This window comes from Urocitellus parryii, chromosome 9 (assembly GCF_045843805.1).
Source record: "Urocitellus parryii isolate mUroPar1 chromosome 9, mUroPar1.hap1, whole genome shotgun sequence".
In the NCBI taxonomy this organism is placed as follows: Eukaryota; Metazoa; Chordata; class Mammalia; order Rodentia; family Sciuridae; genus Urocitellus; species Urocitellus parryii.
This window is the reverse complement of record NC_135539.1, coordinates 119,679,055-119,706,261: the sequence shown is the minus strand read 5'-3', so window position 1 is coordinate 119,706,261 and position 27,207 is coordinate 119,679,055. Positions and strand designations below refer to the sequence as shown.

At 31.1% G+C, this 27,207-nt stretch overlaps 1 protein-coding gene across 3 annotated transcripts in view; it reads right to left on the bottom strand.

The window, feature by feature from the left end:
• The window catches only part of Dennd1b (DENN domain containing 1B), a 225,911-nt gene that overhangs the window by 76,475 nt on the left and 122,229 nt on the right, over nt 1–27,207 (bottom strand). For all 3 annotated transcript variants that reach the window (XM_026401485.2, XM_077802286.1, XM_077802287.1), the window contains 4 exons: nt 23,082–23,182; nt 17,320–17,365; nt 11,849–11,950; nt 924–1,049 (listed from right to left, as the gene is read on the bottom strand). In XM_026401485.2, the coding sequence (XP_026257270.1) occupies nt 924–1,049; nt 11,849–11,950; nt 17,320–17,365; nt 23,082–23,182 (375 nt within the window). The remainder of the gene's footprint in view (nt 1–923; nt 1,050–11,848; nt 11,951–17,319; nt 17,366–23,081; nt 23,183–27,207) is intronic.

Below are 27,207 nucleotides of genomic sequence, written 5' to 3'. Positions count from 1 at the left end.
AGCTAACATAAAGCTAACAGAGCATGTAAAATGGACATACACATTTACTTAGAGACAGCAGCCAATATGCTCATGCATTTAAGACTCTTCCAATAACTCAATAACCCTTGAACACATTCACATATGTTTAGTACTTCCTACTTTACAATAGGGATTTACAAACCAACCCTGAAAGATAGAGAAACTATAAGAATTCTCATTCTACAAATAAGATCAAAGTCTAGTGAGTAAGGGTACTACAGTTTAGTAAACTTCCTAATAAACAGCAGGTCTTTGTATTACTTTTACTAATTCTATGTTTTTATCCTTTGAAATATATTTCTCTGGTCATGGAACAGTAGTATAATCATTTTTATAAATCAACTTAACATACCTTAATCAATAATGCAGATTAGACCACCTAAAAACTTGGCTATAATTCTACACAATAACCATTTTTTGAATGTGAAATTAACAGCAAAATTAGCCAAAATACACTAAATAGATAAGCCCACTTTAGAAAAGTGTTACACATTAGGCAAACAATTAAGTTTCCAAATATTGCAAAAATTTTTAGTTTTAACTTCTTAAACTTTCACATTGTACTTGTCATATTTAAATTCATTAAATTTGATTGATGAATTTCTTAATAATTTTAACAAGATCAGATAAGTGCTTTATGTTTGAACACAATTAATTAGTTAAGAGGTAAGTGTTCCATTTTTAGAATTTTAATAAGGTGATATGCAAAAGAATGTGGGAAGTATTAACTAAAGTTTACCAAAAAACACAGAAAGCTAAGGAATTGGAGATGTTTTATAGTATATTATGTTGGATTTTATAAGATAGTCATGATACTTTTTAAGGTGTGATATTAAAATGATGTTTCTTTCTTTTGCCTCATTCCAAAGAACTATACAATAGTGATGAAATAAAATGCTTACAGGTTTGTATCTCAGAGCATCTCTGTAGGATCCAAACAAAGCAGCCTGTGCCCTAAGAAAGGCCCTAGCTAGTCCATCACCGGTAGCTGTAGACTGTTTCTTCAGTTTATTTTTCAAGGCCGAGACCTGCATGACAGAGAAGAACAGTTAAATTAACACCTCAGAAATTGGTACAGCGAGGTACGAACCCAATCAGCAGGCAAACCACAGTGTCTGCAGGTCAGCCAAAAATTCATCCTTCTTCCTGATAGCTTATCTTTTTAACTGCAGCGAGCACCTGCTGGTCTGTTAATTGAAACCAAAGCAGGAGTGAATAGTAACGTGCTAATGCAAATCGGTTTATGCTCTCTTTTTTTTTTCCCAAGGCCTCTTGACATAAATAAGCTTTAATTATTTTACAGTAAACTGCTTGTGAGCCACTTTTCTGCAGATTTTTAACAATTACAACATGTGTCCACTTGTTTTGAGTTGAAGCTCATTGAACATAGCTCATTTCTGCTATGGAAGGTTTTTGTTGTGGGTTCTTCAGGATCACTTAGAATTTTATTTTACTTTTGGAAGCTTCATTTGCATATGTAATTTTCCAGTCATTTGTTGATATGTTTTGTCATTATTAGAAAAAAAAGAGGGAAGAGATAAACTTATTGAGACTGTATCATGAGTGGAGAATTATGTTCTGCAAATGTTACATACTGTCTCATTTAATATTCACAATAGTCTTCTAAGAAAAGAATTCATATCCCATTTATGAATGAAGAGATAAGAAGTGCAAAGACATGAATTAACCTGCCCTCACTATGTAGCTAATAAGAGGAAAATATATGATATACACTTACTTTCTAGTTTTCAGACTACCACATGCTGGCCTTAAGTTCAATGTCACTATATCATAAACCAGTAATCAAAAAAGTACTAATGTTTTTAAATTAAGAAAGATTCATCTAGGAATTTGTATGATTTTAAAAGTCACATAAATGTGTTATCATTTTTCAGACATATTCCATCCTTTAATTTCAAGTGCTACGCACTTTAGAGAACAATATTATCAGATTAATGTTTAAGTGAGTGCTACTCCTGATGTAAACTCATTTTTTTGAGAGGAGATATGTAACGTGCTCCTATGCATCAAATTCACTTCAATAATTTCTTTCACATAAAATGGAAAACTATAGTCTTTATATTTAAAAATATTGATCCTCATACACAACCCCCATCAATGCTTAAAACAGAAACGTGAAACTATGTAACAATTCTGTTTTCTTAATAAAAACTGAGACAAATTCCAATTGGATCCCTCCCTTAACAGAGCATGTTCTTACTGTATGAAACTACCAGATAATAAAATAAAGTCATTTATCCTTTACACATATATGCAAAAAGGAATATTTTTATTTCCTTATGCAAGTAGTCCTGACTAGTCTTGTAGATGATGATTGTAATTGAAGTGTCAACCTAATTAACAACTAAACTTTGAATAATGCTAATGAGAAATGAGCACAGCATCAGAGGAAAGAGCAGCTCTACAGGTGATAAACCTGCACAGTGGTGACATTTTCCAGTGTGAAGTCACAGTTGCTGTGATCTGATCAAAGAAACAGACCCCCATTGGGTCCAATTATAACCATAGTTTTGAAAAAATTATTGAGTTATGATGTTCATAATCTATGCAGAAAGGCCTTTGCAGTATAGGTCTTCTCCCCATAGCTGTGATCTTTTCAATTTATATCGAAGCTCCATAGATTCAGATAAAAGTTTAGAGCCTAATTCATTTAGCCCACAAAGTGCATATACCAGGATTCATTTAAGAATGAATTTTTATATTAAAATCTAACCTCAATAAATGAACATTTTTAGGTAATCCACATATCCAAACAATAATACAGTTGAAGGATACAAAAATAAATCTTCTGTCTTAATGCTCTTTATTCTAGTTTGAATAATATTATTTTTTTCTAAGTTTCAAATGGTTTTAAAATACAAAACAATAGAAATGAATATCAGTGCACATATTTAATTACTATCCCCAAAATATATTATGATGGAAGGAAAAAAATGTTCTCAATTTTTAGAAATATTATTTAACCTAAATAGGTTGGGGAATTTTTAACTTTTGCTTTTAAAAATTAAAAACAAATAACTCATGCTTTATATGTGTGCAAAAAAGTGTACTTTTTAATAAAATAGGAAATTGACAATTTAGCTCTCTATAAATCAAGCACACATTATTCTTTGAATAAGCATATACTTTTGCTCACAGGCAATGGAATCAAGTGTACCCACCCCTCTGGTTTTACTCCATTATGCCCTTGACTGCATGACTGTTGCTTGAGCTATCCAGGAGTATCAATCTCACAATCCCTTCCTGACCAAATCATAAACTTTAACCTTTACTTCTAGTTACCCAGTCATAGTTTCTGAGCTTTGTATGAATGTATAGAAAATGAAAAGAAAATATGTGTTCTAGAACTGCACTGTCCAAATGAAATGTCATTCATCCAAACTGAGATTTACTCTAAGTGTAAAATAGAAACTATTTCATGAATAATTTTTATATTGATTATATTTTGAAACAGTATTGTAAGTATGGGATAAATAAAATATATCACTAAAATTAATTTCATCACATTCTTTGGAATTTTAATGAGATTAAAAATTTTAAATTACATATGTGGCTCACATTATATTCCTATTGGATTTCTATTGGACAGCGCTTATTCTTCATGAGCATACCATCTAATTTCCTACAAATATGTGAGATTGAAAATAGCAATAAATATGGTTCCCTTTTTCCTGTGCTATTTATATATTATTTCAACTTTTACAAACTACATCAACATAAACCAGAAGATTTCAACTGTTAGTGCCTATAGATCTGAGGTTGTTCCTGTTTTTCAGAGACCAGAAAAGCAGCTGAATTAACTGCTTTTATATGAGACAATGAATGCTCAAAAATAGTCTGTAAAACTGAAATTGTTTTTAAAAATCAATTTTAGATACAAGGACATCAATCTCACATAAAATGATTATGTCAACTTTACTGTTTTCTCTTCCTTTAGGTCACTGGAGTAAATTATCACCCATTACCATTGCCCTTTGCAGCACTAATTAGCTTTTAGCAGTTTTTATCTATAAAAGGATGGTGTTTTTTCTGCACTTTTTCAATATGTGGTCTGAGAAATGACATTTTATGATTTAATTTCCAAACTTGTACATTTAGTTGGGAAAAAACTGTGTATGTTCCCATGAATTCTATATACTTGAATATAACTCAGAATTTAGAAAAACATTTGAAATCTTAGTCATATGGCTATTATCACATAATCCTATTAATAATGAAAAAGTATCAATTGTCTTGTTTTATTATTTTTGAAGTTAAGTTACTTGGGGCATGCACTTGAAAGATACTCAGGCTCTAGCCTTTTCCTGACTCTTCATCATAAAGCTACCATGAGGGAAGCCATTTCCTCTGCTACTTGCTCCTATCGAGACTGAAACTTCGGAAATCATGAGCTAAAATAAACATTTCCTCTTATAAGTTGTTTATCTCATGTATTTTGTTACAGTGCTGGAGAGCTAACTAACACACCACTTCAAACTCAAGGTCATAACAGTGTCAATTTCATTTATTCTGTTGTTCTCAAAGGAACTTTTTAGGTCCTCCTCAGCATTTTACCCTTTCTCATCCCCATATGCAATACTTCACCAAGGCTTGTCAATTCTACCTCTGGTATACTTTTCAAAGTCTGTCCACTTTTCTCTAAATCCTTGTATTACCAGATTCAAGTAACTATTATCATCTTTCACCCTGACCACTGCAAATGTTTTTCACAGATCTATCTGCTTTATTTCTTAAACTCACAGTGACCTTCCAGACCCAGAACCCAAAATGATATTTTTTAACTTCAAATAGATGACACTATTCCTCTGTTAAAAACTGTCACTGAATTTTCAATAAAGTCCAAAGGTCTATTAAAGAACCATAGTGTCTTCTGATCACTCCTGTCTATCTCTACCATCTCCTTTTGCATAACTCTTTTACTCATCACACAACCTAGAGGGCTTCTTTCTATTTCTTGAATTTGCCAACCTCTTCACCATGGCCCAACTTTTGTAAATGCTTTTCCTCTTCCTCCTTTGCTTGTCTGTCTGACTCATACCCACTATTCAGGCTACTTCTGAAGAAAGATAATCCTGACACACTGAGCTTAGCTGTACCACAAACACTGTGGACTAGTAAGAATAATACGTCAGTTCAGCTAAATTATTTTCACTTTAGTTTGCTGGTAGCAGAAATGGGGCTGTCAGTACACAAACATTTACTCTTCTTTTCTTTGGTAATGTAAGTCTTAAGTTTTAAATATTACATAGTTAAGACCCAGCTATTTCTCAACATCCCTTGGTGTGGCCATATGGCTGGATTCTAACAAAAGGGATGTGAACTGAGGAATGTGACACTTTCAGGCTATGCCCTAAAAGGGGTATGAGTGCCCTTCCCTGGATTTCCCCTTTTATTTGAGGGCAAAGAGTAGTGGAACAGCTACCTTAACCCTGTAGATGAATGCCATGTGTGAAGGATAGCAGACACCCCACAGCTCTGAACAACTTTCCTCTTAATTATTACACAACAGAGAAAAAAACTTGTATTTTTATCTAGAAAAGGGTGTTTAGAGGTCTCTATTACAGCAGCTTAGTCTGTACTCTAATAAATATGTCATCTAAAGAAGAGACAAAGAGTACAAAAGGATATGTGACAGATATGAAATAAGAATATAGACCAAGCCTCTGACTGCTTACATAGTTTCTCAAACAGGTGCTGCTGAAATCCCACCCTCAATGCAACTGGTACAGCATCAGGGGGTTGTCATGCTTTAACAAAAAAACAAACTTCAGGCTTACAGTCTTTACTGCTGTGGTATACAAGGAGAACATCTGAGCTCTCAAGAGCATGTACATTACCACAAAAGACTTGCTACACAACAATTGCAAACGATTTTCTCTGTATCAATGAGCCTAGAACAGATCCTGTCTACCAATCTCACACGTAATCTAAATTAGAATCTCCTCGTTTTTCTCTTCTACTGCATTTTTTCCTTTCTTTTATAACATTTGACGCAACTTGTAATACTAGGTAAGTGTTTGTTAACACAATGTAAACAGCATAAAACTGGGGTATATATTTTCTTGTTCACCACTATATCCCCACCTCTTAGCAAAATATGGGCAGATAGCAGATGCTTGACAAATACTTGTTGAATCAGTGAAGACTGAAAAAGTGACTAAATTAGCATATCAACAATCTGTTTCAGGCATACTTTTACATTTATTCCTCTTGTTTACTCGAGAAGAATATCTGTGATGGACACCAGGATCATAATTCATTTAAAAGTTAACCAAGTCATGATATAAGAAAGACTGGGGAATAACTATGGTGACAGTGCTCTCAATATCACATACAAAAGAGTTTCTTGAATACGGAAAAGTCAACAATTTAAAGGACTAGAATAAGTTGGAAATTCTTTTAATAGTCAAAAATCAAAGTTTACATTTTAAAAAAATAGCTTTAGAACAGAGAGAGACATGCTATTAAGGTAATATGGGAGGGAGAGGGTGTGGGCAACAGAAGAAGACGGGGTAATTCAATATGAAATACAAAGTCATGAGGAAGCCAAAGACTTCATGGGCATTTAAAAATCACTAAAAGTAACAAACAATAAATCAACTTTATAAATGGCAAAAGTACAGAGACATAAAAGGGGGGATTACTAAAGTCTGGTGGGAGGGACAGCTTGCCTCATTCATTTAAGAGAAAATAACAAAGATCTCTGAAATATTTGGAAGCATATTTAAGGCTTCAGCGATTTTTTATTTTTGTTTTTGCACTTAAGGCTTATGTTCTTAAAATATACACCAGGAGAACAGTTGGAAAATAGTATATATATATATTAATATATATATATATACTATTTTACCTACAAACATACAAACAAAAAGTCTATTTTTAAATATCACATCTCTGAAAATAATCACTTATAAAAGAACAGTGACTTTCTAGAGACACTCAATTAGTGTACAGAAATACAATCATATCCTCACAAGATGGCCTCCTTTTCCAAATACAGGAAATAAAATGCTATACTCTTAGACAAAAAAGTATATTTCAAATATGCTTATAGGTTTCTTCTTTTATTTATTATGAAAGTCAAATGAAAATATCCTTACAAAATGTTCCAGGAGATGACTGTAAACAGGGACTTTAAAAGCAAACTTTTAAGAAGAGCAATTATGTTCCCTTTCAACATAATTGCTTAATATAATTCATTTATTGAATACCTACTATGTACAAAGTACTGCGTCAAGGCTGTATGGTATAAAGCTAAGAACTCAGAGCATGCTCATGAACACACTTCAGAGACACGCTGAAAGCAGTATTTTCCCTGAAATCTACTCTAAACCAAATAAAATGTTCTCCAAATTCTGCAATAAGCTGAATAAAACTGTATACTTTCTCACATGGCCATCCCAGAAATTTGTTAGAGGCTTCACTTACCATTAGACACAATAAGGATTATAGCAGAGCTGAGGCAAACCTGGAACTAATATAATATTCTCTGGGGCCTTTTTTTTCTTTATAATGTATATTATGACATTTAACATGTTAAACCTTCATGTTGGATTAGAGGAAATATTCAATGAATTAAACATATCTATTGACAATTTGCATGGCCTAAGAGGTCAGTATACAATGGTTTTAGGAAAGGTGATTTAAAAATCTCTGAAATAGCTAATTCTTTTTCCAACTTATTCCCAAATAAGTGTAGATATCCAAAAATGTTATTTAAAGTCAAAGTTTTAGGTGTTTTCTCAAGTTTTTTAGGCTTTTAGTGATTCTGGGTGCTTTAGAGTAATTTATGTCTTTTCTTTTCCTATCACATTAAATCATTAACACATTTCTTCAGATAATACTTAAAGGCTTTACTATAACATGCACGGTATTCTAGATAAGTTCATTTTATATAACAGGATCTTTCTAATATTTTAGTTATCAAAAATTCATAGCTATTTTATCACATACTGGGGTCTACAGTGAATTGTACAATAACTCCTAAATGCACTATATTTTCTATACACTCTTACGGTAGAAAACAGAAACAAATTTTCCAATAGTATAATATACAATATGAGAACAACATTTTTAGAAAATCCTGAAAATCTTAAATCAAATATCGATTATATTGATATTTCTTTAACTATATGACCATGGGAAATAAACTTTGATATTAAATTTCAAATGATTAATTATTACATTTTGTATCACATTTATCTGAGCAGATCATGGTCTAGTACTTGGCGCGTATGACCGATGATCAACCTATCTGCACTAAATGAGATACACCATGCTTTGTGTGACTTGATTTTCTTATCTAAAATAGGGATAAGCATTTAAAAAAATTAGTTGTAGATGGATACAATATCTTTATTTTATTTATTTTTATGTGGTACTGAGTATGGAACTCAGTGCCTCTTATGTGTGAGGCAAGCAATCTGCCACTGAGCCACAATCCCAGCCCAGGGATAAGCATTTTGATCTACCTCAGAATACATTATTTTTTAAAACCGAATGAGACAAAATTATTTTCAGACAGTTAAGAAATACAGGCAAATTAATTGCCTGTTGTAGTGAATATCCTAATGCACAAAACTTTTTCAAATGTCAATACTAACCTACTTCTGTCTATGGGAGTTATTTTACAATTGTTTACTTTAATTTTTTTGAGTCTGGATTTCCTGAATCTTATTATAATTCTAATCATTAGCTTAATTTTCCAAAGAGTGGGTTACACTATTTGTTATTTTTGAAATAGCAGCAATCTCCAAAATACTTTTAAAAATGAAGAGTAATACCGTTTTAAACTGTTAGGTAATTAAAACTAAATTTGTATAAATGTTTGGAATGGGAGGTTTCAATAGTCTATTTTCTTAAATTAAAATGGATTCATTTGAGATTTAAATGCTATATTTAATTCACTAGCTTTTTCCCATTTATAAAAACATACAACAATAAGCCTAACTATGATTGATAGTTAAAATTTACTTTTTTATTTCAAAACATCCAGACTATATATGTTCAAAGTTTTCTACATGATACTACCACCAAAAATTTAGTCATGTGTTCATAGACAGAAAACACATAAACCACGTTTTAATTTATCTAATGCCTTTAAAAGGTATTCCATGTAATAATCAGTATCACTAAAATCACTCCCCATAAAATATTTGTGTGTGTGTGTATATATTAATGATACAAATCTATAGTGAAATGATGAAATAAAAAAACAAGTGTTCTTGTCAGAAGACAGGAAGAAAGTTTTTTCCCCTCCCTCAAGAAAACAAAGGATTCCTGGAAGCTTTGCCCTGATTTATTTTTCCAATTTTAAATACCTTAAGAGTAGCGGAACTGCTACTGGCATGGTAGTATTTCTAACAGTCAATAAATCTAAAATATTATGTGTGAATATTGGAATGAAGCCATTAAGAAGATTACAGCATGCAACACAGCAGAGGGTCCACAGGAAAAAAGACCTAGTAATTCAGGACAACTGTGACCACTGACCTTTGAACAGCCAAGACCACTGGTCAATCTGACACAATAATAGAGTGCACATGCATAGAAAGTCATCTAGCCTGTAAGTATAATTTAAGTGCTTTGGTGGATGATTTTAAAACACTTTCCACCTAAATCTCAGTCAACTTATTAAACAATCAAACGATTACAAATACTAATATTCTTTAGGCTTCAAATACGTATTATTAATTTAAATTACACACAAAAATTCAGTAAAATCATTTGTGATTTTAACACATCTCATTTAAAACATTTGCCATTTAAAAAATATGTTGTGATACTTCATCATTTTTCTATGGAGCTATAAGAGACAGGTTAAACAATCACCTTAAATATTTTTAGAAAATTACTATAACTTTAAAAATATTCATATTTTCAACAAATGATCCTTGCTCTATCTCAGAAGCATTTTCATTTATGTAGCCTTCAAATTATCTGTAATTCAAGCTTCTATATAATCAATCCACCACACCTGGCAGTGTTCCTTTTTATCTATTTTAAATATTTCAGTTTTGTTTAGTTATAATGTTGTTTATGAGTAGACTACACAATGACCTATCATCTTTTATATTTAAAACTCATATTTGTACATTTTGTGAATACTACTTATCATCCCCATCTATTTAAATAAGTGTCTTAATTATCAACTAATTCTAGTACTTCTCAATTTTAAAAAAGCAGAGTTCTTCTCAAAGAATCATCTCACTAAAGCTAACAATAAAATTTTTAATATCATATACAGAAAAGCTGAATTTCTTTCTCTCTTTCTTTCTCTTTCTTTAATAAACAATCCTTCCTCAATTGAGCATTAACAGTACAAGATATATGCACACAGGAAAACATTCTTAAAAGTTGGAATTCTATTTTTTATAATTATTTCTCCATCCATTGAAGAATACTTTGATGGGATTCTAAATGAATAACTAATCATTTCTAGCAGTTTCTGCAAAAGTTTATAATGAGACAATCTAGTTATAATGAGCTGAAAAGATAATTGTTCATTGGCCTGAGTGTGGATGTGTTCAAACAGCATGAATTTTTACTAGAGTTAAGATAAAAGAGTTCAGAGTAATGTGCCTCAAGGTCAGCAAGCATTTTAGGTTATTTATAGTCATAAATAATCTGATTTGGACTTTGAAATAATATTTTTCCTATCACTATAAGAACAATCAAGGCTCATGTGGCTGTATATTTGGAATTTGGAATTTTTAAATCCTTAATAATGGATTTCAAAGCAATTGTAATTTACACAAAAATGTATTATGATTTTTAATTCCCAAATTTTAATGTCCTTGAAAAGATGCTTTGCTTTTTGAAAAAAGGGGAGTTAGTTTACCTTAGAACTAAATCACAAGATGTTTTTAACTAGCCCATTATGTAAAATATATACAGAAATACTACTCGTTTGCATTTTGCCCTATACTAAAGAATACAAAGGCCAGAAAAATGTACTTTTTGAGACTATTTAACATGAAATACAGAATATGTCCCATTATAAGCTGCAGACACAAACCCTCTGCAAGATCAAAGACCAGAAAAGAACTGGCACTTAATTTATCAGCCTTTACAGACAAAAGACAGTTTTCGTCATTTCAAAAGGATCAGATGTCTTTTATGACAAACTGCGTTTGCAGTTTAATTTACAAATAGAATTCTAAGTAAGCAGTCTTTGCTCTGCCAAAGCAAATGACAAACAGTGTAGGTTTTCATTCTTGCGGTCCTCAGCAGGATAGAAAAGATTAAAATAAAACTGAAATAATTTAGAGAAAACAAATAAATGTTTCAGAAAGTTGAGGGAGATCAAAGCCAGAATTTTCTGACCCCAACTGTACAAGCATTTCTTATTATATTGACCAGTGCCATCAGATCATTAATTAAAAGGAAAAGCGCTGGCAGGTGGCAGGGAAGCAAAAGCCGATAATTGGCCCCCTTCTTCTTCTTGCCTTCAAAAACTCTCTCATTCTTTTGCAAGACATGCCACTAGGCAGACAGAAATGCCTACTTTGTAATATAATGATTAAGATGAGATGAAGAGACTTACGTTTAAAGAAACTCTGCCTAATGAATGCATCTAGCTTTTTAATTATGATGGTACTTTTACAATAAGGAATATGATGTCCCATTCTACATCTCCTCAACTGCCAAAAGGTAAAAATGCTAAAAATAGAACTACATCAATTCCTCTCACACCACTTGCACACACTAACCCTTTTATTTAAGATAAAAAGTGAGAAAATAACTCTTAACTCAAGGGTCCAGGAGAAAACATATACATTCCCCACAAAATATCATTCAGACTTACCACATCACTTGGCAGGTTGTTCAAGTCATTAAATGGTGATTCTAGAGTATTTGTGTCAACATTTAACATAACCACATCTTCCAATGATTTGTTTTTCACTCTCTGTTTAAAAAACACATATATGAAAAAGACAAAATATTTTCTATGCAAACTATATGTTTTTTGGTGTTTTTTTAAAACACCAAAACATTATCTTAATGCAATAGGCTTGAAAATTTCAACAAAAAAAATCCTACATTACAAAAGGATATAAACAACTTCATATTCTTAAGAAGGAAATTTGATCATAATCCATTCAAAACATTTGGTAGAAATGCTTAAAATGCAGTATTTGCTCATTCAATACTGAATTAATTTAACTACCAAAGAGATAATGCAACAAAAACCTATTATAAAATTGGAACACTTGCATCACAAAAACCTGTAGTCTTTAAAATTCATCAAATGAATATCAATCCAATAATACAGTAATTTGTACCCAGCTCCTCACCTATCTTTAGCATAAATCATACTGTAGTGACAACATAAAATAATAACTATGACCACAGTATTGATCTGCATTTTAAAATGAATAAATATTTTCTCTACATTTCCATACCAGTAGATATACCTTGATGATGAGGACTGAAAGTGGTCTAAGAGAAAGTAACAGAGAGGAGAGTAAGCTGGAACTTATAGTTAGCAATATTCCTTACATCAATTTCATGGTAAACAATGAAATTTAATAGTCTATCAGAATGACCATTTTATTTGTCTTATTTATTTAAAAGCTTTAAAATAGTCAACATACCTCAATATGTTCACAAATTATACTAAATTACAATTTTATCAAAGTTTTTGACCTAATAAAGAAAATAGTTATGGTTATTTTGTCCTATTTAAATTATCATATATACTTTTTAAAAAGCATTGATTTCTATTTGTTTGATTTAAATTATAGCAAATGGTGATAAGTGATAAGTAATGTGTTCATTAAGGAAATAAATCCATGAATTTATAATTCCATAATTTTATAGGTCAACTAGTAATAGATCAATAAATAATTTCAGTGTAATATTTTAAAAACTATCATTGCAGAATAAAAGCCATTTTTGAAATTTATTATTTAAATATCTCAAATTTTAAATTGGCTAAGTCAATTATTTTTTTTAAACTGATTATGACTGAAATTTCTCTGATCTATTTAAGAATTTCAAATCTCTGCACATTTGGTAGAATGTTAAATCTGCTAGTGAACTAACAGCCTAAAGTAGGGAATTCATGTTTTAAGAGAGGTATAATATCTACCTATGATATGAATTCTTGGGAGATACACTATTTTAAACATCCACCTTGTAAAAACACATTGTATTATAAAATAACACCTTAAAGATAGTCACTTCTAAGACACAGAGAACCATTTCTGGTGACACTAATGATATTATTTCAAAAAACATTTATAAATACACTCATTTCTTTTTCTTCCTATACACACTAAGAGAGGTTTAAATACAGAAATATGTGTTTACTTATAAATTAACTATAGAATAAATATAATAATCCATTTAATATTGTAAGCAAATATATATTATATTGGTGTACTTGTAGCAATGGTATTTGGACAAACTATGTTATAACTATAATATACATCTTCATTTTTATGTTAGCTTTATACCAGAAAATATGTAAATAACCTGGGAGCTAGACACATATTTAAGAAGTAAAATGAGCTTTTAAAAATAGCACAGGATAGATGGGCACAGTGGCGCAAGCCTATATAATCCCAGCAGCTCAGAAGGCTGAGGCAGTAGGATCACAAGTTCAAAGCCAGCCCCAGCACTGGTGAGGCACTAAGTAACTCAGTGGGACCCTGTCTCTAGATAAAATACACAATAGGGCTGGGGATATGGCTCAGTGTTTGAGTGCCCCTGAGTTCAATCCCCAGTATCAAAAAAAAAAAAAAAAAAAAAAGCACAGGATAGTGCCAATGTGCCCCAAAATGTTTTGTGTTAACACACTAAAGTCTGAATAATTAATATGAAATATTCACTTTTTTCAAAATTACTTTTAGTTTTATAAAGTCAGATAATAGTGCCCACGGAATTTTTTTTCAAAGAATTAATCAATAAGAATAACAACATGAAGCAGGGTGTGGCAATACAGGCTACTCTCAAGGATAAGGCAGGAGGATCATGAGTTCCAGGCCAGTCTGGGCAATAGGGTCTGAGAAGACCCTATTTCAAAAAGAGAAAAACAAAGAATAGAAAAATGTATTCAGTTTTAATTAAGAAACTGAGAGGCCCTAATATTGAAATAATTTCAAGAATGAAAGAAAGAAACAAAGGAAGGAAGGAAAGAAGGAAGGAAGGAGGGAAGGAAGGAGGCAAACCAGTATTTTTGAAAGAAAATCTGGAATAGCATCAGTAATGTTAACTATTTTTTCTCTTCAAATCAAGCTTAAGCAATTTTTTTTTCTAAATAGGTATGTGAAAATCAAATGTTACCTTTTTATCTGTCTGATATTTTTATACCTTATAAAGTTATGATATATAAAAATAAGAGTGAGAAAACATGAGAAAAGAATTCCTTTTTCTTCAAAAATAAGAAAATAATAACTGGACATAGACTAAAAGGCTTATTAAGAAAACAGTAAGGTGTTAAAGTAGGTTAAGTCTTTTCATGCCCTCTATTAAACCTTTCTGCAAATGTGACTACGGATGTACATTATAGACATTAATGCAAAGAAATGACACCATGGCAGCAATCATATGACCTTATGAAACTGAACAACATGTCACTTATAGTCCTTTGTAAAATGAACCAAATAAGACAAGTCTCATATTTATAGCTTTTACTCATTTACTCTTAATCACTTTTACATGCCTTAGTCTGCTTTGAGATCATCCCTGAAGTTTAGTTTTCAGGAAGAACAAAATATGTTTTTCCTTTATTTTAGAAGCATTTTTTTTATTTTAAAAGGAGACTTTTTGCCATTCTTTACTCAATGATTACATAAAAAATAATTTAAAAATTCAAATATCATTAATATGATTTAGAATAACTATGGAAGTTTTTATAAACTGATAATATATGTGGAAACTGTCTTGAACAAGAAAGAGGAAAAAGACTATTTTGACTCTTGAAAAATTTCATTGTCATTGCTAAAAAAAATGCAAAAACTTACTTATCTCAGTCTAACATATAAACTATGTAAGTAGTTACATCCACATTTTAATTATAAATTACTTATTATAAAATAAATAAGCACAAAATAAATTTTAGTTGAAAAGTCCAATAATGAAATAGTAAGAATAAAATTGCAATACATAATATCATTGTGTAATACATTAAGAAGAAAGTTACTAAATAACACCCAACTGTTTTAAAAGAATTCTTGAAGGCCCAAGTATATTTTTTCATTCACTATTAAACCAGATAAACCAAATATAGCTGACCATCAGACACTTGAATAAACCCAGTGAATAAAAATTATAGAGATTTCAACTAACCTAACTGTGGCTCTAAATATTCTTGTTTAATAACAAAAGCTTATTTAAAGTTAGAATGCACTTTTTTTAAAGATAATAATTTCAAAACATGAAAAATTTTTAAGTTTGCTCCTTAAAAAATATTTTCTTTACATATGGCCAATAAATATATGATAAATGAAACTGAACACTTAAAACATGTATAATTTCTATATTAATTTTGGAAAGCCAATTTTAAAAATTGATATAGAATATTATATAAAAAATAATCCATCAATAGGTAGTGTCAACAACTTTAAATATTTTGCATCTGTATAAATATTCAGAAAAATTATCATCTTACATTCATTAAATACAGAAAGTCACTAATGTGAAAATGCATAATAATATGCACAATAATATGAAAGTCAAATTTGATGATTTACTTAGGAAAAAAAAAATCTAACCATGTTTAGATTCGTTATCAAGTCAAGCTACTGGTCAGGGCTTGGGATGCAGTTCAGTGGTAGAGAACTTGCTTACCATGTGTAAAGCCCTGGGTTCAATCCCTAGCACTTCAAAAACAAAAACAAACAAAAAACTGATCAGTAAAATAATAGTGAGGTGCTGAGGCTGTGGCTCAATGGTAGAGCACTTGCCTGGCATGTGTGAGACACTGAGTTCGATTCTCAGCACCACATACAAATAAATGGATAAAACAAATGTCCATACATCTAAAAAAATATTTTAAAAAATGCTACGAAATATTCCATGATCTAATACCAGACAGACTGAATACCTAAATTCATCTATTCTACATTTCATATACTTTGTTTTTTCACTGAAAATTCCTGAGCTTATAAAAAAACTTTTATAAAAATGAATAAAATATAAGAAATCATAAAGTTATCCAACCCGAATTTCAATATAAAAAACAATTCAAGCCTATTAAAAATTCATTAAGATTTACTTTCTATTAATGATGAAGCAAATAAAAAATACTGCCTACTATTTTGCAAAAAAAAAAAAAAAATGCCCCAAACTAGAGCTCAGGTGTAATTCTATAATCCAGGCCTTTTGCTGGAACATGACTCTCTCATATGATCCTTGAGAATTTTAAAATACATCAAAAGAATCTTCTTTGATCAAAGGGAAGGACTGATGTATATAGTAACAGCAACTAAGAAAACCACATTTAACTCGTTATTTTGTTAATTAGAAATTAGGTTAAATTGTTAATCTGTACAATCAGCCAAAAGAGAAAAGTATTCAAAGAAAACTGAAATCACCCATCATAATGTTTCCACTCAACTGACTCAAATTTTCTGCTTTCATACAAAGCTTTGTTTATTTTTTCACAGGCTAATCTTCCAAAAAGTCTACTCTGGAAATATCACTGATTCAGATTCAAGAACTTTGAAGTTTAAGTAGTTTCACTACAAGGATAGCTTAAGTTAAAAAAAAAAATCATTTTGGAATGATCTGATGACAGCTAAAAAAAATCCCAAATTTTCATCCTCCAACAGGACTGAAAATTAAAATATAAAAAGAAGATATATTCTAATTTCAAAGTTTGTCATTAGCATATTAAAACCACATAGAAATAAACTAAAAAAAATGAAGTTTTCAAAATAAAAAAATTTCATTTTCTGAGCCATAAGTACGTAAATTTTAATTTTCAAAATATAGTTCCGAGAAAAAGATATAAAAGATATCAAGTTACCATCAAGAAAAGTAGTTCCTTAATGATTAAAGATTTTAGTATTCAAAACTTACCATATGACTTCTATAAAACATAACCTATTTTCATGGGTTTCATGACACTAAAAATGCTCATTTAGTACACTAATCTAAATGAAATTATTTCAATGCTAACTTTTTTAAATGATCATTTAATTAGCTCCTAAATATGAAGTTAGTCACTGCCTGGTATTATTCATTTGATATTCTTTCAAACAAAACTGTTTTAAGTATTATTTTTAATAAGTAAATTTTATCACTATCTCGTTTCTAAAAGATACTCACCTCTATGAGGCTGGAGTGTATTCCAATCAGGTATGGCATTGGGGCACTAAATTAAAAAAAAAAAAAAAATATATATATATATATATATATATAGTTTGTTAAAACTGAAACAATAATATAAGTATTTCAAGTGCTTAAAAAATTAAATTTACTAAATGTTCAGTTCCAGAACAGCACATTCTACATTCAAAATTATTCAATATATAAAACTCAAATTTAATCCTAGAGGTCATTAACATTTAAATTAAGGTTGGCTTATCTAAAAATCACAAAATCATTTGTAATTAAATTAAGAGTTATAATACCTAAAAAGCATTTTTTTATTTAAGACTCTCAGGGTCTAGGCCACAGTCTGAGTTGAATCTTTTCCATATACCTCACAGCAAATAGATCCTAAATAATCATCAAATTTATTACATTTTTGCACATATTTTCTCATTCTTATTTCTGTGATTTTCTTAATATGTCTTCATTATTTCATACCTACTATGTCTCCAAATATTTAGTCAGTCAGTCAGTCAGTTACATAGTCAGAGTCATCAAATATTTACTGAGACTTAATGTGTGCCAGGCAGTATTCTGGAAGTAGAGTTGCAAAAAATAAACAAGTTCCTCCCATAATGTGCTTTCTCTTCCCTCATGTATATCACCTTTAATTTAAGTTTTATAAATTCAGATTTATTCCACTTTCAGTGTAATGAATAAAATAATTTTAATAAATTAAAAATACTCAAATACAACAAGGATTTTGTATTAATTAATTAATTCAATGCCTGATATTGGAGGTGCCAGGCTCTGAGGTAGGGGCTTGGGAATAATAATAAACAATATGACTGAAATGTGTTTCCTTGTGAATCTTGTACCCTAGCAGAAATGCAAACATTAAAGAACTTTTAATATACAAAATCTATGCTACTAGTAATTTTAGAAATATTTTTTAGGAAATACAAGAAGAAAATTATTCAACTTGACATTTCAAACAAAATTATTATCTAACAGGAAAACATAAGAATGTACAGATGTCTACAAAAGTAATAGAAGATATGTGAACAAATAGCTATATAAAAATAAAACATTTTGGCAATTCTTTTATGGGCATCTTTGTGCTTTATTAATGCAAACCTTTTCTATTAAGGCAAACAGATAATCCTCTTTCTCAAAGGATTTGCATAATTTTCTAACCATCACTGCCATTATTAAAACAGTGCTGTCCAAACTCTGTGTTCACTTTTCTACTGAGAACTAATAATAGATAAAAATAACAGGCCCCTTGACAGATTCAGGTATTTCAAAGTAATCTCAGAAAGTTTCAAGTTCATTTAAGGATGGATAAACAGTAACCTATACTTCCAGAATTCACACACACACACACACACACACACACACACACACACACACACAATGGATGAAGTTCTTTGCTTCTCAGTAGCCTGTACGTTCTAGTTCATTACTTATTATTGTACTACATTCTAATTCCCAGTTGTCTTTGCCTTTTGTGGCTTTGTTCCTTCCTATTCTTATTTAATTTTTATGCAACAGACCCATCTGGAATTGATCTGATATTCTGGATACTTCATTTGACTGAAAGTTGAGAACTATTTATAGGTCTCGATATCCTTAAGACCCAATAGATTTTCTTCCGTAAAAAGGAAAAAGGAGGAACAAATGTGGACTGTTCCACTTTTACTTAAATAAGGGAAGGCCAGTTACTCCCTAGTTCATGTTTTCATCCCTTGGACTCTACAGATAACAAACAAAGTATAGATCACTATTCTGGGCCCCCAGAATCAGGCTTGGGCCACTGTCACTAAATAAGGTAGGTAACTCTCAAGATTTTAAATGTTAAGCCCTCCAAACATCCAAAATAGTATAAAATTATTAGTTACCACAAAACCTTCCAATTCACCCCCAGTTAGGATATCCTAACCACAAGATGTATAATACAGAAAGTCTATGGTATCTTAAATTCCAAAACATATTTTAATAGAAGAGTGCTTGCCAAAATATTCTAGGCTTTTAAACATAGTATGTTGAAGGGATACTGGATGGACCACAGTTTTATTAAATGAGAGTTCAAACTGCTAAGTAATCTACTAAAATTCTAGGAAATACATCTAGAAAAATACTTGTTAAAGATTATGAAGGCTACTTATCTTTTGAGATATAAATAATAAGTTTATATAAATTGTAAAGATAGAATTAAAAATTCAGTAAAAAGCATCTGTGCAGAGTAATAAATAATAAAATAATAAAGTAACTCAAAACTTTTTATAATAATAATAAAGTAATTCAAAATTTGTTTATAAGATAGCTAAGTAAGTATCCACAAGTTTTTTCCTCACTAATTTTAAATAAAATAGAGCTATTTGAGGCACAAGCATTATTAATCTACAACACAGATTTTCTAAAGTAATTATGATATTTTTCAGAATATGGGATTAATTGAATAGGTGTTTCCTTCCCACATTTTCATAGTGGATTGTGTATCTCCTAATATAAAACAAGCCAAGTCTCATGGAAAGAAATTTTGCAAACCCTAGCTGAAATTTCCTAGTTAAATTAGGGTGTTAATAAGTCAGGAAGAGATCCTTGGCAACACAGATGTTAACATCCATGTGCAAAACTGTCCTAGATCTTTCCATCAGTGAAGTTATTTTGAAAAGACAGAATATAGAAGGCTCTATTATGAATGCTGTTTCTTTTTGGTAAAAACTAACCTTCACTCAAAATATTGCCTTTCTTTTCTTTTTAGGTTTTCTTAACAAACAGACTACCTGTAACTATAACAGCAATCTATTGGGGGTAGTATTAAGATTGTAATCTTCCATTTAAAAAAAAAAAAGTGTTCCCTTAGAAGCTAAATTGATCATTTCATAGCAGAATCAGATAGATGAGCTAAATGAAAAGACTGACTAACCATTCCCTGACCAAACAACAATTTACTTTTACTACTCGTAGATCACAACACCTCTTAAGCATTTATGAACTCAGATAGTTTATCAGTGTCATAAACTTGCCACATTAAAATACTCTTATTTTGGCTGTTTAAGGGAAAAATACAGATTGTATAACTTTCTTCTGAGGATCATCCCTAACCTTCCAAGAAGGTGGGCTGTTTCTTCGATTTTCATGCATGGTTCTTTTGTATGTCTCCACAATAGGACTTACAATATCTGAGCTTTATGTGTGTATGTGTGTGCACATATAAGTTTATGTCAGTATATATGTATGTCTTCCTATCTGTGAAGCTCCCAAGGGCAAAAACTTAATCTTATTCATCACATTACATACACACATCTTGGCAAATAGTTGCTCACTAGATGTTTGATGAACAAATATATGGATGAATGAACAGACCAACAAAGTAGTTAGGCTTTATCAATAAACCAAGATGCGATATTCACCCATGGTCACAAGATGGCATTATGGTTCTCCACAACCTGTTCTATGCCAGAGCTTTCAGATACAAAAACAGAAATACTTTGAGGAGCTAGAATTACTTCAGGATTTGGAAAGCTCTTATCACTCTAAAGAGTTAACAATAATACATCTACTCCTATCAAACCTTCATGGTGTTATTTTGAACTGGAATATTAAAATCATTTATTCAAAGAGATTGAAGGGATAATATGAAATATTTCCCCTTGTGCAGGTAGATTAATATGATTTTAACTTGAAGGATTCAAAGGGAAGAAAAACCATTTTTCTTAGAAAGTTGTTTAGTCCACCAAATTTTCTAATAATGGAAGAGAGCCAGAATCTCAAATGGCTATTTCTAGAAAAAAAAATCATAGTTCTTAGTTCCTACAGTAGAAATTAACCTATCACTGTGTCTGTAAAGTTCAGAAAGTTTCAGATAAACTCCTTGCTTGGGTATCACTGCTCTGTTATAAAAGCTGTTAGAACCTGTCCTAACAGCTACTTCAGAGATTAGAAAGAAAATTCCAGGGTTGAAATAGAGAACAAGCTTCTTTCATTATAATGGAAGCAGCAAAAAAAAAAAAAAAAAAAAAAAAAAGGATTTGATGTCAGGGATGGAAAGTATCAGAAAGGTAGCTTTGGAAAGAATTAGTAAAAATTTCCCTGAGTCATTGAACAGTTTCTAAATAACATTAAATGTGTAATTCATTATAGAGAAATGAGCTTAGAGGTGTGTTACCTCTAAGAGGTCAGATTATTTTAATAGAAAAAATTAAGATGACATGAGCATTATAACCCGATAAAATATAATTCTAAACTTCATAATTAGAAGTGTTAGTTCTTGAAACACTCAATTGACCTATATTTTTAAACTGTTCATCAATACAGTAAATTTTAATTACAGAACACCGTGTGCAAAGAACTATTGCATATGTTGACATGAATGAACTCCAATCTCTGCCCTTCAAGGATGGTTAAGATATTGTAGGTGTGCTGGTCAAAAGAAAACTCTAAAATACATGTCATAAGAGACTATTTATAGGTTTAGCTTTACACTTAATCTTGTGAGTATGATACTTCACAATATAATTAATTACATTCCTATAATCTGCGAAACATTTCTCCAAGGGCAGAAGAGCAGTGGTAGGTCACTGGTACCTACTTCACAGCATTATCAATACTACTACCATGCTGTGGAAACCAATAGAGCAGTATAATCAAAATATGTGTCCAAGTACATATACTGTTATTATCATCACTTATTATAAGCAGATTAGTCACAAAAACTTAATTTAAAAACTTTAATGTATGAACTTATATAATTTTAATCCTTAAGTACTTTAATTTGTCCTTCAAGAAATAAAAAGCTAAATAAATGTTATTTTTAAAGGAACTTATTTTTACTAATATTAGTTAGGATTTAAACAAACACATTAAAGCTGAAATGATTTCCTCCTGTGCATGTATGTGTATGATTTAAAGGGGAAAAAATCCCATCAAATTTCTTACAAATTAAGGTATGCCTCCAGAAAATGATTATGCAGTAAAGATAACATACCCCAGTCCTAAAGAAGGTCCCAAAGCTGCTTTTTAGTAGTCTGCTCCCTGCTATCCTCACTCTAAGTATGTGGACTCTTCTAGGGAGGAGAACAAGGGGGTCATTGGTCATTGTTCTCATAATTTCTAGAGGCCTGAATGAATTCAGACTGGTGAAATCACTGGGAGTTGTTTCTAAGGCAAGCAAACCTTTTATTATTACTCCCAACACTGTTTATTCTTTTTCTTTTTATAGCAGCTTTAGGCTGAAATTTTGACTTAAACCAATATTATATTTTAATGTAATTCTTATATTAAAAGCAACCCTTTTGTCAGTACAAGGTATTCAGTGTGCTATTGGGGAAAGCAGAGGTAAAAGAAAGTGTATCCTGGGGTAAAGGAAACAAAAGTGTGCCCTGACAGAGACAATGTAGTAACTGGCAGACTTTCCAGACAAGTTCTGACACCTGGAACACTGGGTTTTCTAATTAATACCATACTTCTGTCCAATTTTCCCAGCCACAAACAAAAATTTTGTTTCTATTTATGTACTGAATTATCTAAATGACTGCAGAATAAATTCACAAAATTTAAAGAGCTTTGTTTGCCAAGGGCAAATTTTCTGTGGAAAGAACTACTCTGGCCTCCATAAAAGTACTCTTTAGTATGTATTACTAACGCAAAAGTCAAGTTCCTGTGATTTTTTTATTCACATATACAGGAGGTTTACCTAATCTACAAATAAGCGGATCTGTTTTCTAATCATGAAACCTGGATTTAAAGCCGTCTGGCAAAAGCCAGCTTACCAGCAGTAGTCCAGCAGGTGTGGAGGAAGCACTGGGATGTATATATGTTGCCAATACATTGGGTAGAGCAGAGCAGCCGATCCATGGAGACAGGCAGTTAACTAAAATTTACAAAAGGACAACAATAATAAGTAGCCGCTGACCCTCCAAACAAAAAGCCATGTCCAAGGTATCAAAGATGAATGATAATCATAGAAAAATTTACACAATGACATAACTCACAATGCCTCTACCAGTTATATAAATAAAGTCTTTTATGTCTCAGGGACTCCTGTAAAAAAAATATATAAAAAGCAAGAGTAGTTTCATGGGAATCATATGTAGATAGTTATAACCACATAAAAATATACTTTGGGGTTAAAATTTAGAACATAAATAAAGTTAAAACTGAAAAATCAGGTAAGCATCTCAGAATATATTGTAGGAAATTACGATTTGTGCAGCACAGTTTGCGCATCACTCAGATTAATACAGCACGATTAAATATGGAAAGAAGAGAGGCTGAAAGCTCCTGAGGGATATCATTAGGGCAAATTGCCAAAGAATGAAACATGAGCCAGTCAGGAGAGTCTGGAAGCTGCAATAATACCAGGGGACTTGAACGTTCGACAGTTGGAGCTTCAGTAATGTGTGAACTGTGGGTTATGGTATCAAGAGACTCTGTTCACTGACACATAGAATGTCACTATTGACCAGCAAACTGCCCAAGCTTGACAGCTGTACTACAGGAAGCCAAGTATATCATAATTTCATATTTAAACTGTTCATTCTAGATTAACATTTTGTTTCCTAGCTTTATATCACAGCAGCTGCAATTACATTGTTGCTATTTTAAAGGTAATTGCCATTTTAATTGTTTTGTTTTGGCAAGCAGTTAATTAAACATTTTTAATGCTTAACAAAGAGATATCATTTTTTTCTCCTCTTTACTGACCCTCATAAGAATTCTTTCCATTTGACTTTGTTTCATTTTAATTATGTTTCTATAGAGGTAAAGTATATTTTTACTGTCTAGTAATTAAATCAGCATTCTTCTTTTGTCATTTTAAAGTTTTTCTGTAGCCTATAGTTCAAGGTTACTAATAAAATAATTTTGGTGAAACTGAGAATCAAAATTTTCAAAAAACTATCTGAAAATGGACCACAGACTTTCTATAAACCATTTTCTCTATTTCATTGTTATGCAAAGAAATTAAAACATATACATGAGAATTACAATTACCTTAAAGAATAAATGTAACCAAAGCAATCCAAATCATATTGGAAGCTAATTTGTTTATCTTTAAGTGAAAAATTTAAAAAAAACAATTTAAATAATGTCATTCAAACCAAAAACATGAAAAAATTTCATTGAAATGTACTTATCTTTGTCATATGTGTGATATTTTTCCAGATTTTTGGTTAATTTTGTACAACAGATAATGTATCTGATTCCACATCATACTTTCATTAAAGGGTTTTAATGCCTTGAATTTGCTATCTTTATTAATTTATGAGTATTCTTTCAATTAATAATATTTTTTTAAAAATGTAATCAGAACATATCAGATTCCACTAGGAGGCATTCAAATACTTCTCTTTAACAATTATAGATCATGGATTTATTTATGTTACAAAATTGAACTAGAAGGAAATAAAAACGGGGTTGCTCTAACTCATTGTGTCAAATTCTCCTAGAGCTTTTAGGTACTTCCTGGTTGTAAATTAGGCATCTTTAAAGCTGTCCTAACTCTCTCCATCCCTTTGGCATAACCTGATGGGTCAGGAAAGTTTAGGTAGCTTTGAAAGTCAGCTAATTACTCAATTTCTCCATCTGCACACAGATGACTTTCAAAACAGCTCATTTTAAATCTTAAAAAAAAGGAGGGGTGCTATTCCTTTTGATTTTTGAGAAAATAGTAATAGTGAAGCAGGAGGAAAAACAAATTCTCAAAATAATCTATAATGAGGCTGACTTATTTCACTGGCCACACCCGAAGTTCAGAATACCCTTCTAAATGCTACACAGAATACTTCCTCTATCCGTCAATGGTCACCCTTAAATGAAGTTATTCATTATTCACTAACAAGGCACAATTGAATCTGACTGGAATTTTTTAAGAGGTAGTTTCAGTGATCATAAGTAGAGTCAAAAAATTTCTGTCATGTCCAATATCTTGCAGGGGGTCATCCCTGATAATCAAGATCTATCAGGAGAGATCAGGAGAAAATAAAGCTTCACAGGACTTGACGACTTTCTAGATATGGAAAATAAATGGCAAGGAGAGGTAGGAATATACAACAACCTCTCCCCAGCCCCAGTGTTTAGCCTAAGCAATAAGAATGAATTATTAAGACTAATATAACAAAAATGCCAGGCTTAGGTTGAATCATAAAGAACTTGAGTTTGCAAGTTCTGTTGACCAGGAGACATCTAAGTAGATATTTGCAAAGTAGAAGCATATCAAAGGATTGGGATGTGGCTCACTGGTAGAGCAGTTGCCTCACCTGTGTAAGGCCCTAGGTTCACCCCCAACACCAGCCAAAAAGAAAAAAAAAATCCCCTATATGCCTCCAATTGCATGCAAGAACAACATCATTTTAACAACTACTTTGTAGAAAGCATAACAAAGTTGTAAGTAAATTATAAGAAAGTAAAAATAAATTTACTAGGAAATCAAACACATTAATATATGTTATATAAAATTATAATCGAGTATACGAGCCAGGCTTGGTGGCACATGCCTGTAATCCCAGCAGTTTGGGAGGCTGAGACAAGAGGATCAACTTCAAGTTCAAAGCCAGCCTTAGCAACTTAGCAAGCAACTCATTGAGACTCTACCTCTAAAAACAACATAAAAAAGGATTGGAAATGTGGCTCAGTAGTTAAATGTGCCATGGGTTCAATTCCCGGTACAAAAAAAAGTGTATGACAGAAAAAAATTAGGGCTCTGACATTAATAAGCTGTGTGGCCTCTGGCACATCTAACATAATAAGTTGTGAATTTCTTAATCTTTAAAATAAGAATTTATGCTAGATGATATGCAAGCATTGCCTTTCACAAGTCAAACATTCTTTAAATAAGATAAATTCAATTCTTACTTTTTTTAGATACTTAGTAATACATATTTCCCCATTAAGTGGTTAACAGCATATTTTAACTATAATTCAGATCTACCTTTAAAATACATCTAAAGATTACTTCTCAGTGCTTGACAGTGCATTAGGTTAACTATGCAATTGGAAATATATTAATTCATTTGCTCAGTTCAACAAAAATTTTAAGGGCCTGCTTTGTGTTTTCATAAATCCTTCCTAGGTAAAAGGAACACAATATTGAACAAAACAAAGTCGCTGTTTGTATGTGTTATGAAGAATGCAAATAATAAACAAGCAAAACATACATTGTAGATTGAGCATACCTATTCCAAAAATCCAAAATCTGTAATTCCCCCACATCCAAAAAGTTTTGAATGTTAACACGACACCACAAATGGAAAATCCCTTAACTGATCTCATGTGATGGACTGCAGTCAAATATAGATGCACTAAAATATTGCATAAAACAACCTCTAGGCTATGTAAAAAGGGTATAGATGACATATGAATGAACTTTGTATTTAGACATATGACTAAAGATTTAAGGGGAAAAAATCTTAGCTTGAAGTAGCATACGAATATTTTAAAACACATTCACTTTCATAAAGTATACTCAAAATATTGAATTGATATTGTCCCAAAGGACTGATTAATGGAAAATGAAAACATTGAGATCTAAATTTCTTATAGATTCCAATTATAAAATAAGTATTTATGAGAACCATGTGATAACAAGACATATTCCATGCTTTCATAATTATCAAAATAGATTTTACCATCATGTATAACTAAAAAGAACCAATGGGGAAAAAAAGATTCAAAACCTGGGGCCTATAAAATCTTCAGATTAAGAAACTTGAAAACTAAGGTCAGCAATAGTGAATTTAGTTATGGAATAAAATGCACTTACAAATTTCAATCCTAGGCCACTTGGTTTAATAGCAGACTGACATTCATAATGACTGAAAATATTAATAATAATTTCAAATATTTATATATTGTTTACCTTATGCCAGGCCATATTTTGACTCTTTGAAGTATACAGAT